The following is an 11,870-nucleotide window of genomic DNA, read 5'->3' on the forward strand; positions in this document are numbered from 1 at the left end:
GTATTAAGAACTTGTTTCTTAATTTTAGTTTCTTGTTTTCCTTTTTCTTCTGTTGTTGTATGGAGATGAGATTTGTCTGAAAGCAATAACTATATTTTTTATTGATCTTATAGCTGCTGTGAAAGCACAATTTTCAAATGTACAGCCTAACCCTAGATGCTTCAATCCAAGCATGTTGTCTTTTGACAAATTCTGCCAACATCTACCAGAGAAACAACCCCAACATTAAATGAAACAGATAAATGTATAATTTCCTAGTTACTAGTTTACGTTTCCAAGTTCAAACTTTTTAATATGAACTATTAATATTTTAAATACATTATCTTATATGGACAAACAACTTACACATATCACAAGGATAAAAGGTTTAATTGAGTGTGAAGAAAGTACATATTTGAAAAGGCAGCTAATTCAATTTCAACTTAAAGCACTATAATAACAAGCATTTATCAATACCTAAATAATGATAAAACCAAAAATAAAAAAATGCACCTCAATTATTTATTAACTAATAACTTCATTTTGAAAACAATAGCAACATTTCAGGCTGAAGTTACTCATATTACTAACCATAGACTTTTAAGCCCTAAATAATTCCCAAATAAATGAAGTGTTCATATTAAATATTTACATATTTTCTTAAATACTGCAGCTAAGTTCCTGATGGAAGATTTTTAAAGACCAAAAAACCAGTAAACTTATACAAAAAATTCAAACCCAAGTCCCTGTGTAGACATAAATAAATATGATGGAATTCGCCGCACTGTGACTTCCTTCATAGAGAAAGTATACCACTAGTTGTATATCATTTCAAACAATTTTGGTGCAATAGCTGAAAACCATGTTATTTGCCTATTCTTTGGACTACCCAGTCCTGCTGGCAGAGGGGACAACGGTTGTTCTGTTTCACCCACAGTGACATGCAGCAATTGTGGAACGAATGATTACACTCTCCCCAGACCACTAAAAGAAAAAGAAAAGCAACTTGAGACAGCAGAAATCATTTATGACAATATGTAATTCAAAGTGTAAACCCTGAAGTTAACATTATACATTCCTAAATTAAAAAAAAAATAGTGTACATTTTTAAGAGTAGAGCTGTCAAGCAGTACTTTTCCTATTCCTGCATATCCTACAGTAAAATACAATTAATGTATTTCAGCAGTTATTATGAACTGCATACATAGTGCCCCTAAACCTTCATGGACTTCAGCATTCACCTTTTTTGCTCCTTTCTCTATGATTAGAACAAAGAACAAACCATGATTACATTCTTTTCTTTTTTTTCAGATTCTTGGCTTCTTATAAAGTATCAATGGTTTGTTTAAAGAAAATTCTAACTAATTAAATAAGTCATTCATTGTTTAAACACATCTTGATTATTAACTCTAGATTTTATTTTAAATCATGACTTTTCTTCTTAATAGTGAAGGTGTCAGGTATCATTTGGAAAGGATAAAATGGAAGCATCAAAACCTGATGCTTTAGTTATTAGAAAAATATGTATGGACAACAGTTACAATCACAATTAGGGTTTCCACTTCTGGATAAGATTGTAGCATTGGTAAATAATTTCTCCATTAACACAGGAAGTGTGGGAGAAAGGGCAAGAGCACCATGCATTTTTTGGTCTTCCTCACATACGGTAAATGATTTTGAAGTTATCTTTCAATATAAACATCCTCTCCAAATTCTGAAACTTCCTTCAGACATAGAAAATAAGTTATAAAGTCAAATGATTCTCTTTAATTTAAAATGATGCTTAACTGTTTCATCAAAACGTTTTAAAAACCAGAAAGAGATATAGGGAAAGAAGTAGCAACTGTTATTTTCCTAATTAAATACCAATACAACTAGCTTTGTATCAATATAGATTAACCTAATAATTCTAAGTGTTTTATACAATATATTCAAGAGACACTTTACTAAATAAGACGTTGAAGTTTTAAACCCCTTACCACTAAGATAGAGCCTTTTAGTGAATAACAACAGAAAGTACCCAAAAACATACCGACACAATCTTCTTGTTTGTTTTCAGCTTGGCATCTAAGACAGGCATCTAGATGTAAACAAGAGCAAGACTGTTATGTTTTCAATGCAATATTAGTAATGTTTACAGAATATGCAGACCATATTATGAAGTAACCTAATTCACTCTAAATCATGCCCTTCTAATCATTCAGCTTCATGTATGTTATATTATCTATGTTTACTTCGTTCAACTAAATTGCAGATAGCTTTTAAAAACTAGCATAATTATATATAAACTAGTATATAAATTATATAATAATTAGTATATCATAATTTAGAATAACATATTACAAACTAGTATAATTTGTACAAAGAAAAAAATGGATATTTGATAAGCTGCATGTCCTTTATGCCTCAAAAATGACATAGCATAATTCTCTTTTTAATAGGATGTGCTGTGTTACTAAAGATTTATGAATGATCAAGTTAGGGCACTTACAAGATAATATAAAATTAAAGCTAACGTATGTGGCCTTCCTTTCTTTATAATCCTGTAAGTAAAAATAAAGAGAAATATACTATGTGCCTACTAATATTTTATACAAATTTTTGGTATATATGAAGTGATATTTGGTATTACTTCCCAAAGTGCCATTCATTAAATATATTGGAGCAATACATACACCTGTGGTGCACACAAATACATAACAAGATTAATTATGCAGGGAAACCATACATTTTGGATTACCTAAATTCATCCTAAAGACACAAAATGTGACTTTTGACACTGGAGTATTGATTTGTATGATCCAAGCAATAAGCCTTCTCTAAATTCTATTAAAAGGCATATATTTTGTGAGCTGCAGTCACTTCCAGGATACAAAAGTGTGTGGTTTTTAATAAGACTTGGAAAAGGGTTACTATAGATTAACACAGCTTTTCTCCTACAATGAAACTGAACAGTGTCAATCAGGTATATAATTTGAATATTTTTTGACATTACTGAAAGATCAGCATATTAGTGAAAACAAATAACTACCTCTCACATTGTACTCTGACCAAAGACCTAGCTGTTTGAATTACTCAGTACACATAAATTCACACAACACCCCTACCAATATTTAACTGATTTGCAATTTACTGAATTAATCAATGTTTGAGCCATAAACTAATCATACAAATTGGATCCTTACAGCATAGTTTGAAGTGTGGTGCAAACATAGCTATGTGCTCAAATCATATTACTACCATCTTCTTATACTTTTATGGGAATAGAAAAAGTTTACACATCCACATGAGGAATACATGAAAATACATGCAGCAAGTCAGATCCAGTTTGGTCTACATGAATTGAGCACTGCAGCTATGAATTCTACAATTTCAGCTGCTGTGTGTTAAAAATGTATTTGATGCCTACCTTCATTATTTTTACATACCACCTTAATCACAACACTTGTTCATTTTATACGCAGATTTACTGCGGATTATATACGCTGTAGAACACCTCTAAAAGCGTTTTGTTACATGAGTTAATTACATGAATGTGGACTTCCTGAAAATGCCTCTATCAGGGGCTTACTAAACATCCATCTAAATACAGTACCTATGAAGGATACCTCAGTACTTCGATATATTTTTTAAAAGAGGTGGGGATTGGTATCATTTGAGTTACAATGTTTCTTAGGTACCCCTTGAACGCAGGAACCTTCTGTTATGTTGGATAGGAAATAAAGACTTCCCACCCCGAACTATCTCATTTTATACAACCCACAAAATGATTTAAGAAGGCATGACGTAACCTTAACCTTAACGTAGCCTTTCTCCCAGTTGCACTAAATCGAGGAGAGCGGGGGAAAGGACCAGGGAGTACAGCAAAAAGAAGCGCTCCCTAAAGAAGACAATCCGGGAAGGAGAGATTCCCCCACCGACTCCTTTGAACTAAGGCTGCGGGTCCGAGGGCCTCCTTCGTTAATGCCACTCGGCATCCGCGAAGGGCCGCTCTTTCGTCGACTCCAAAACCACGGAAGACTACCGGGGAAGGTGGAGGAGGAGGTCTTGGCCCGGCGCGGCCCATTCCCGTCCCAGGAGAAAGAGCGGGACGGGAGGTAGCGGAGACGAGGCCTTGTTTTCCGACCGAGCCTGCCTGCCGCCACTCCGCTTACCCATGACCTGCACCCGGCAGATGGCGCAGGTGTCGCACTCGACGTCCCAGCTCCACATGGCCACGGCGTTCCACTTCTTCAGCGAGAACATTTTGTCGGCGCCGCCAGCTTTGGCACCGGAAGAACCCGAGTGAGAAGTAGAAATGCCGGGCTCGTCTCCGTCCTCCACGTCGGCCATGGCTGTGGGCGGGAGGAGGCGGTGGCGAAGGCGGCTTGGCTGCCCCGCCCGGCTCCTCCGGCGCAGCTCCGGCCCCCCCCAGCGGCAGCCGGAGGAGTCCCAGACCACCGAGCGGGCGACATAGAGCCCGGCGACAGGACGGTCATTTGCCTTAAAAAGGCAGGGGTTTAAAGGCGCCTTAAACGTGGCAGCGTGGGGCCTGTACGGGATTAAGTTAGCATTCCTAAACTATGGTGATACCGATGTGGATTTGCGGCGCTACCGCGGGACTGTTCAATTGAACGTAGTCGTTTTAAGATCCATTTGAGGGTCATACACTGTGCTTTGCCCATACACATAGGTAGCGTTGGATCATCTTCCTCAATAAATAAATGAATAAGTAAAGCTTTGGATTCCGTTGTTCAAAATAGGTTCCCTTTGTCTAGTTTTAGCAATTGTGTAGAGAACAGTTTAAATTTTAGGGTAGTTTTATGCAGAAATATTGGCCATACAAAACAGTTCACAAACTTTTAATCACCAGACATGGAGGAGAAGAAAATGAATGTCTTTGTCATTAAACTGCTGTTTAACATCTATATGAAGCCGCTGGGGAAGATCATCTGTGGTTTTGGAGTGGGGTATCATCAGTATGCTGATGATACCCAACTTTTTATATCCACCCCGAATCAGCCCAGTGATGCCCTTGACGTGATGTCCTGATGCCTGGAGGTGGTGCGGCTCTGGATGGGGAGGAACAGCTCCGACTCAACCCTGCCAAGACAGAGTGGCTGTGGCGTCTCGGTTCCAAGGGAATATTCCATCTTTGGTCATAGGGGGAGAGGTGTTGCCCCCTGTGGATAGGGCGCGCAACTTAGGCATCCTCCTGGATGCACGGTTGACCTTAGAAGACCATGTCACGACCGTGACCAGGGGGGCATTTGCCCAGATTCGTCTGGTGTGCCAGTTGCACCCCTACCTGGACCAAGATGCCTTACGCATGGTCACCCATGCATTCGTCACCTCCCAGATCGACTATTGCAACGCTCTCTACATGGAGCTGCCCTTGAAAACCACTCGGAGGCTTCAGCTGGTGCAGAATGCGACCGCGCGGATAGTGATAGGAGTGTCCCGATGCTCCCATGTCACACCCCTGCGTGACCTGCACTGGCTACCGGTTGCCCTCCGGGTAAGGTTCAAGGTGTTGGTGATTACCTATAAAGCCCTACAAGGCTTAGGCCCGGGGGTATCTGGCGGATCACCTGCAGCCAGCAACAGCTCCCCATCACCCAGTGCACTCACACAGAGAGGGCCTACTTGGGGTTCCGTCAGCCAAGCAATGTCGGCTGACAGCCCCTAGAGAGCGAGCCTTCTCTGTAGGCGCACCTACCCTCTGGAATCAGCTCCCCTTGGAGCTCTGGGTGGCCCCCGACCTTCGCTTTTTTCGCCGTGACCTTAAAACATGGTTGTTTCGCCAGGCTGGCCTGGACTGAAGGGGTTTTAATGGGAATTTTAGATTCTTTTATTGTTTGAATTTTAATTTGGACTTGCTGCTTATTGCTGTCAGCCGCCCTGAGTCCTTGTGGAGAAAGGGCGGCATATAAGTCCGATAAATAAATAAATAAATAATAAACTTGAAAGCAGGACCCAAATTCCAGTTCCCAAAAGCCAGCAGTGGCATCTCATGAAGAATAGTACCCTGTTTCTCCCAAAATAAAACATTCTCTGATAAGAAGCCCAATCGGGCTTTTGAGCGCATGGCAATAAGGCCAAGCGCTTATTTCAGGGTTCAAAAAAATATAAGACAGGGTCTTATTTTCAGGGAAACACGGTAGTAGTAGTAGTGATAGTAGCTTCAATCAGACATTTTTCTGAAGTAGCAGCCTGAGTGCACATCTCTTGTTCAATATTGTACTTTGTCATCAATTTAACTGTTTATGAGAATTGGACACTCCTATGATAACTGTTCTTCAGCAGATGCAATTCTTGCAACAATGCAGCATTACCTTGACCAATACATATAAGGGATCTTATGGGAATACATATATTGCTCCATTGCCAAAATACTGTTATTTGGTGAAACATGCTAACAATAGCACTTAGACTTATATACCGCTCCACAGTATTTTCCAGCATTCTCTGAATGGTTTACAATGTCAGCATATTGTCCCCAACAATTTGGGCCCTCATTTTACCAACCTCAGAAAGATGGAAGGTTGAGTCAACTTTGAACGAGTCAGGATCAAACTCCAGACTGGGGGAAGAATTAGCCTGCAATACTGCATTCTAACTACTGTGCCACCAAGGCTCCTAGACCAGAATGACTACTAGACACCAGGGCTGCTAGACCAGAATTATGATCATGCCTATATCTTAATGAATCATTATGAAGCTTTTTTCCTCTGTCTGGTAGATTTTCAGTGGCTTTTAGAGTACTGCAGGGAACTGGGCTCAGGAGAAAGTCCTCATAGTACACACCGAAATTCCTTTTTAAATTTTTTGTGTGTGGAATTCTATGTCCTTTTATACTTTATGGATAACAGACAGTTCTGAATAAGAAATGATTCTGCAATGATTTTCTTTTCCTTGTACCCAGCAGCAAAAATCCCAGACTCATCAGCTGTCATTCCTAACCTATTCAGAGGAGTACATGAGGTCTCCTTTATGGTTGTGTTGGAGAAGAAGAGGTACTTGAGTTCCAACCATTTGCATTGATGTTTTTTGTAAAATTTTCTGTCCATCCAGATTATGCTTCTCAAGATAATAATGAGAACTCCCATAATCATATTTATACAGAAACAAAAAGAGTGCAAAAGACTCATGCATGGATACTTCTAATCTTAAGAACATACAAGAATTTCACACATCTAATATGTGTAGGTAGAAATTTTAAAACCACCATCTGAAGAAATTACTTTTGTCCACTGTGATCTTGCCAAACCATTACAAAAGTGATAGAGATGAATAGAAAAGACGGAACAGATCTACTAAATCTTTAGCATGTTTTCATCCCCAGGTACATAATTATCATAATTCACATAAACATTACTAAGAATCATGTTAAAAACTTTATTTGGATGAAATTCCTTCTTTATATACTGGGTAATGGACACAAGCATCCAAATGCCATCAGGAATGTATTCAAATGTGTGGTAGATAGTTTCATAATATCCTGCAAACGTACTGATATTTAGATGCATATTAATTCCAACTAAAGTAAATTAAAACTGTGAAAGCCAGATTGATGCAGTGGCTAAGTCATCAGACTAGAAACTCCAAGATTGAGAGTTATAGTTCTGCCTTAGGCACAAAGCCACCTAGAAAAGAGGCAATGGCAAGCCACTTCTGAAAAACCTTGTCAAGAAAGGGCAGCGACTTGTCCAAGCAGTCTCCAAGAATCAGACACAATTGAACAGTAAAAAAGTTAAGATGCCAGTGAGACTTTTAAAATGTGATGTGGTCTTTATACCAGAAAAGAATCATTTCATCAAAGCATTTTTAATTGTCCTGATTGCATTCCTGGCAATAAAAGAGCCTAGCTTCGAATGAAAAAAGAAAATAGGGCTCATAGAGGTATGATAATTTTTCAGTATATTGTTTATTCATATATAAACAATATGAGCAAGAAACACAGAAAAATTTGGAAAAGCATAACTTGAAATGCAATGCATTTTCCCCCAGGCAATTATATATGTATTCTTAATCTGTTAAATATAGCCTGCAAAAGTATTACATATCTATGAAACTATTAAAAAAACTATAAGGTAAATCTTACTGAAAACATTTTATAACAGGACATGTTTCTTAATATATACTGTACATCATGAGGGTATTCATTTCAATCTAATTTCTTCAGAAAGTGCATGTAGACTTTATAATATTTGACTGCTCATAAAACAAATAATATATATGCAGATTCTAATGAGCTGCTGAAGATTAAATAAAGGGCCTGGTGGCTCAGCAGACTAAAAGCATTGTGATTAGCACCAGCTGCCTGCAATTACTGTAAGTTTGAATCTCACCAGGCTCAAGGTTGACTCAGCCTTCCATCCTTTCTAAGGTAGGTAAAATGAGGACCCAGTTTGTGGGGGCAATAAGCTGACTTTGTATAAATATACAAAAGTATGAAGGCTATTGCTTAACGCCTGAGTCCCTGAGTCTCCAGAGAAGGGTGGCATATAAATCAAATTAAAAAAAAAACCCAGTATGTGTATAAAATCATACACATAGGTTATTATTGCTATGCTTTTATTCTTATAAAAATTCTATTCCAGCGGTTAAGTTGCGTATTCAATGCACTAAAGCAGGGGTGTCAAACTTGATTTCATTGAGGGCCATATCAGAGTTGTGTTTGAACTTGTGGGGCCGGGTGGGCATGGCCAGGGTGGGTGTGGCCATGTCAAAATCACTTGTTTTGGGGCACAAGTGCTCTTCCAGTGAAAATGGGCTCCCAAACTCCGTTTTTGGCCATGACAGCCTTCTGCAACCCTCTGCCAGCAAAAAGGGAGCTAGGGAGGGCTGCATGTGGCCCTCCCAAGCTCTGTTTTCACTGGCAGAGGCACCGCAGCCGGTCCTTTGCTGTTTCCAGGGTGGCTCCGTGGGCTAGATCTAAGCACCTCGTGGGCCGATTCAGCCCTTGGGCCTTGAGTTTGACATTCCTGCACTAAAGACTGATATTTCTAACACTAATATTCATTTTTAAGGGAAGACTGATTGAATCAAGCTAGTCTCTTCTTCCATCTTCAGCCTATTTCAAATTTAGTACCTGGATAAAATATATGCCACACCCGTTCATACAAATGCTGTTCCTCTTGTTAGTCTGAGAGTATTATTTCTTTAACTGAATTTTATCTTAAACTGTCAGCCACCTCAAATCAAATTATACTTGTAATAATTTAATGTATACCTCATTTCTGAGATAAAGTGGTTTATGATTTAAAATACTATAAAATATAAGTACAGGGGGGAAAAGCTAAAAGAAAATGATATATTAGAAGTTATCTTGTTAAAAAGTAGTTTGATCTAGTGGTTAAGCATTAGCCTAAAAGTAGGGAAGCTAATCTTTGCATGAGTGATTTGGGCTAAATGTTTTTTCTCAGCCTTAGGAAGAAGACAATGGCAAATCACTTCAGAAACTGTTGCCTACAAATGTCTGTGGAGATTCTCAGTCATCCAGGTCATAGTTGTCTCAAAGATGCCTTTTTCTTCCAAAGGAATCTGGACTGTTTTTTTCCTTGAGGAAGAAGTTTGCCTGCAAAATTGTCTATGCAGTTGCCAGGAGTCAAGTCTAACTTGAAGGCAAAGAAAACAAAGGCCATTATTACTCAGTGGGTCAGGCATTACAGATATAGAAGGGTAACAACTAGATTATCATTACACCTACTTTAAACCAAACCAGATGGAATGAACTTTGCTTCAGATTGAATGGCCGCTAACAGTAATTCTGTGTGTCAAAATGTGAAATATGATAAAGCTAATAATTTTCATTTGGAGTGTTTTGCACAAATAGAAGTGCAGCGTTTACTCAATGTGATATAATTGAAGTAAAGCCTGTTAAAAAGTAAATGCCTAGTAAATGGTTTAGCATGTGGAGAGTAAGACAAGAATATGTATTGTTCCCTTGATTATTTAACATATTTATGGACAAATGTATAAGCAGTGCTGCTGGTTAAATTAGAGGTGTGTTGCTAAGAGCAAGAATGTGCAGTGTGCAGATGATACTGTGTTGTTGACTGAGAACCTGAATGATAAGCAATAAATATTAGGTTGTGTGGTATAACGAAATGTGTGGACCTGAACGTTAATGCACCAAAGACCAGTTGCAATTTATAAAAATGAAGTAGAAAAAAACTTGTACAATATTTACTAAAGATGAGAAAATAATTTTAATATATGAAAATGGTAATGAAAAGGCAGTGAGTTTAATCTGTTCTGTTATGCAAAATGAACGTTTGCCAAAAGCCTTGAAGAGACCTTCCTGTGTCCATGTTATTGTTTGGAAGCGAGAATTTGGAATGTCATGAAAACAACCGGTGAAATGCATTGGGAATGGGTTACTTAAGTGTGGGAATATAAGAAAAGAGGATTAAGAATGAAGGCATGAAGAAGAAATGTAGACTGAATACAAAAGCGAGCAACCAATAAGAAAGAAGTACACTGATGTGGCTTGATTGTAGAGAGGTCAAATCAATATGCTTTTTTTTTTCATCAACATTTTCTTGAGATAGCTGGCTTCTTACGGAGTCCATTTCATTATCTGGTTTTGGAGATAATTGAAAGTTCTACCCTTTACCCATTCCCCCAAATGCTTGAAAGTGAAAATGATCCATACCACGTGGTTGTCTCTTCCTCACCTAAGCAGAGAAAAGCATTGTGAAAATCTGAATCTAGCTTGATCTATACTTTTAAAGTCTTCTGTATCTAAACACTTCCCGCCAGAAAGGCTGGGAGGGAACTGTTTAGTTTAGTTTACTTTATTGTCATTGCACCTCGTACAACGAAATTAAATGCCATCTTCAGTGTACATTATAATTATAAAAATAAAACACAAACACACATCCTTCACAACTGCAATGAAAACATAGGTCTCACTCCCTTCCTATTTAACATATCTATAAAGCTTACTGAGAGAAGTCATCTGGTGACATGGGGATCAGTATCTTCAGTATTCTGATTTTTTTTTTCTTGAAGTATATATGGCCTGAGCTTGCTGTAAGATTTACTGTATATTATTCACTGCTATGCAAAACTAGAGCTGAAATGTATGCATTAGTTGCCATGGCTATCATACAGATAAGAACAGAGCTTCACTACTAGACAGAATTCTTGCCAAAGATTCAAAATTTACAAAGAATTGATTTCATATACTTTAATTCTTAAATTAATGATTATTAATGAAATTGTTGAATATTTAATGGATTTAGCATCGGATTCTAGTGTTCTCCATTCAGTGGAATTTTACTTGAAATCTAAAGTGTAGCAGATTATAAAGTGCATAGTAAGTAATCTAATTTTTTAATTCAAAAATGATTTACATGAGTGAATTATTAGTTTCAAGGATGAGGTAAACTGAACAATTGATGTACATCAAATGATTTGCTTTCTTTTCTTATCCAAAGCTATTTGTATACTAAGCTATAAGCCATAGAAAATCTCACAGGACCATCTTAAACCAACTTAATCTCATCCTCCTTAGACAGTATGGCTCTTGGCTGAAAATAGTTGCCTGTTCAGGTTACTTTGTTATATTTGGACAAGTCAAACTGTTGTTTATGATTTGGGTATGCTTCTACAAATCACAGCTAAACTAATCATACTTACCTGTTAAAATATAATGAAAAATGTGTGGTTTTTCATTATATAACCCAGAAACAGATTCGTTCTATCTTCTAATGGTCATGTTGGAGGAAAGAAAGATAGATATTTATGGTCTATTTGCTACTGCTGATTTTCTTAACAATATAGCTTTACTAAAAACATATCCATGGTTTGACTTTAGTTCCATATCTGTTCAATGGAACATCAGTTCCACATTCTTAAAACTTCCTAAATGCCAATTTGAATTATATGTGCCACTAATATTA

At 37.7% G+C, this 11,870-nt stretch overlaps 1 protein-coding gene across 2 annotated transcripts; it reads right to left on the minus strand.

The window, feature by feature from the left end:
• Positions 1-271: 271 nt before the first annotated feature.
• On the minus strand, positions 272-4,375 carry RNF7 (ring finger protein 7). 2 transcript variants are annotated; one of them, XM_070945191.1, is made up of 3 exons: positions 4,141-4,375; positions 2,012-2,059; positions 272-963 (listed from the first exon to the last, which is right to left on the minus strand). In XM_070945191.1, the coding sequence occupies exons 1-3, from the start codon at positions 4,309-4,311 to the stop codon at positions 907-909; spliced, it is 276 nt and encodes a 91-aa protein (XP_070801292.1). In that variant the 5' UTR covers positions 4,312-4,375; the 3' UTR covers positions 272-906. The 2 variants fall into 2 exon arrangements, with proteins under 2 accessions (XP_070801292.1, XP_070801291.1); XM_070945190.1 differs by having other exon boundaries at positions 4,134-4,366.
• Positions 4,376-11,870: the final 7,495 nt, after the last annotated feature.

This window comes from Pituophis catenifer, unplaced genomic scaffold (genome assembly GCF_029215685.1).
Source record: "Pituophis catenifer annectens isolate HBS135680 unplaced genomic scaffold, rPitCat1.0.hap2 SCAF_6, whole genome shotgun sequence".
In the NCBI taxonomy this organism is placed as follows: domain Eukaryota; kingdom Metazoa; phylum Chordata; class Lepidosauria; order Squamata; family Colubridae; genus Pituophis; species Pituophis catenifer.

Excerpts from the sequence above, each read along its gene's own strand:
- RNF7 (XM_070945190.1), bottom strand. The coding sequence starts at position 4,311 with ATGGCCGACGTGGAGGACGGAGACGAGCCCGGCATTTCTACTTCTCAC. Across the intron at positions 2,060-4,133 it reads CTGCCGGGTGCAGGTCATGG|ATGCCTGTCTTAGATGCCAA; the intron begins GTAAGCGGAGTG and ends GTTTACATCTAG. Across the intron at positions 964-2,011 it reads CAAACAAGAAGATTGTGTCG|TGGTCTGGGGAGAGTGTAAT; the intron begins GTATGTTTTTGG and ends TTTTTCTTTTAG.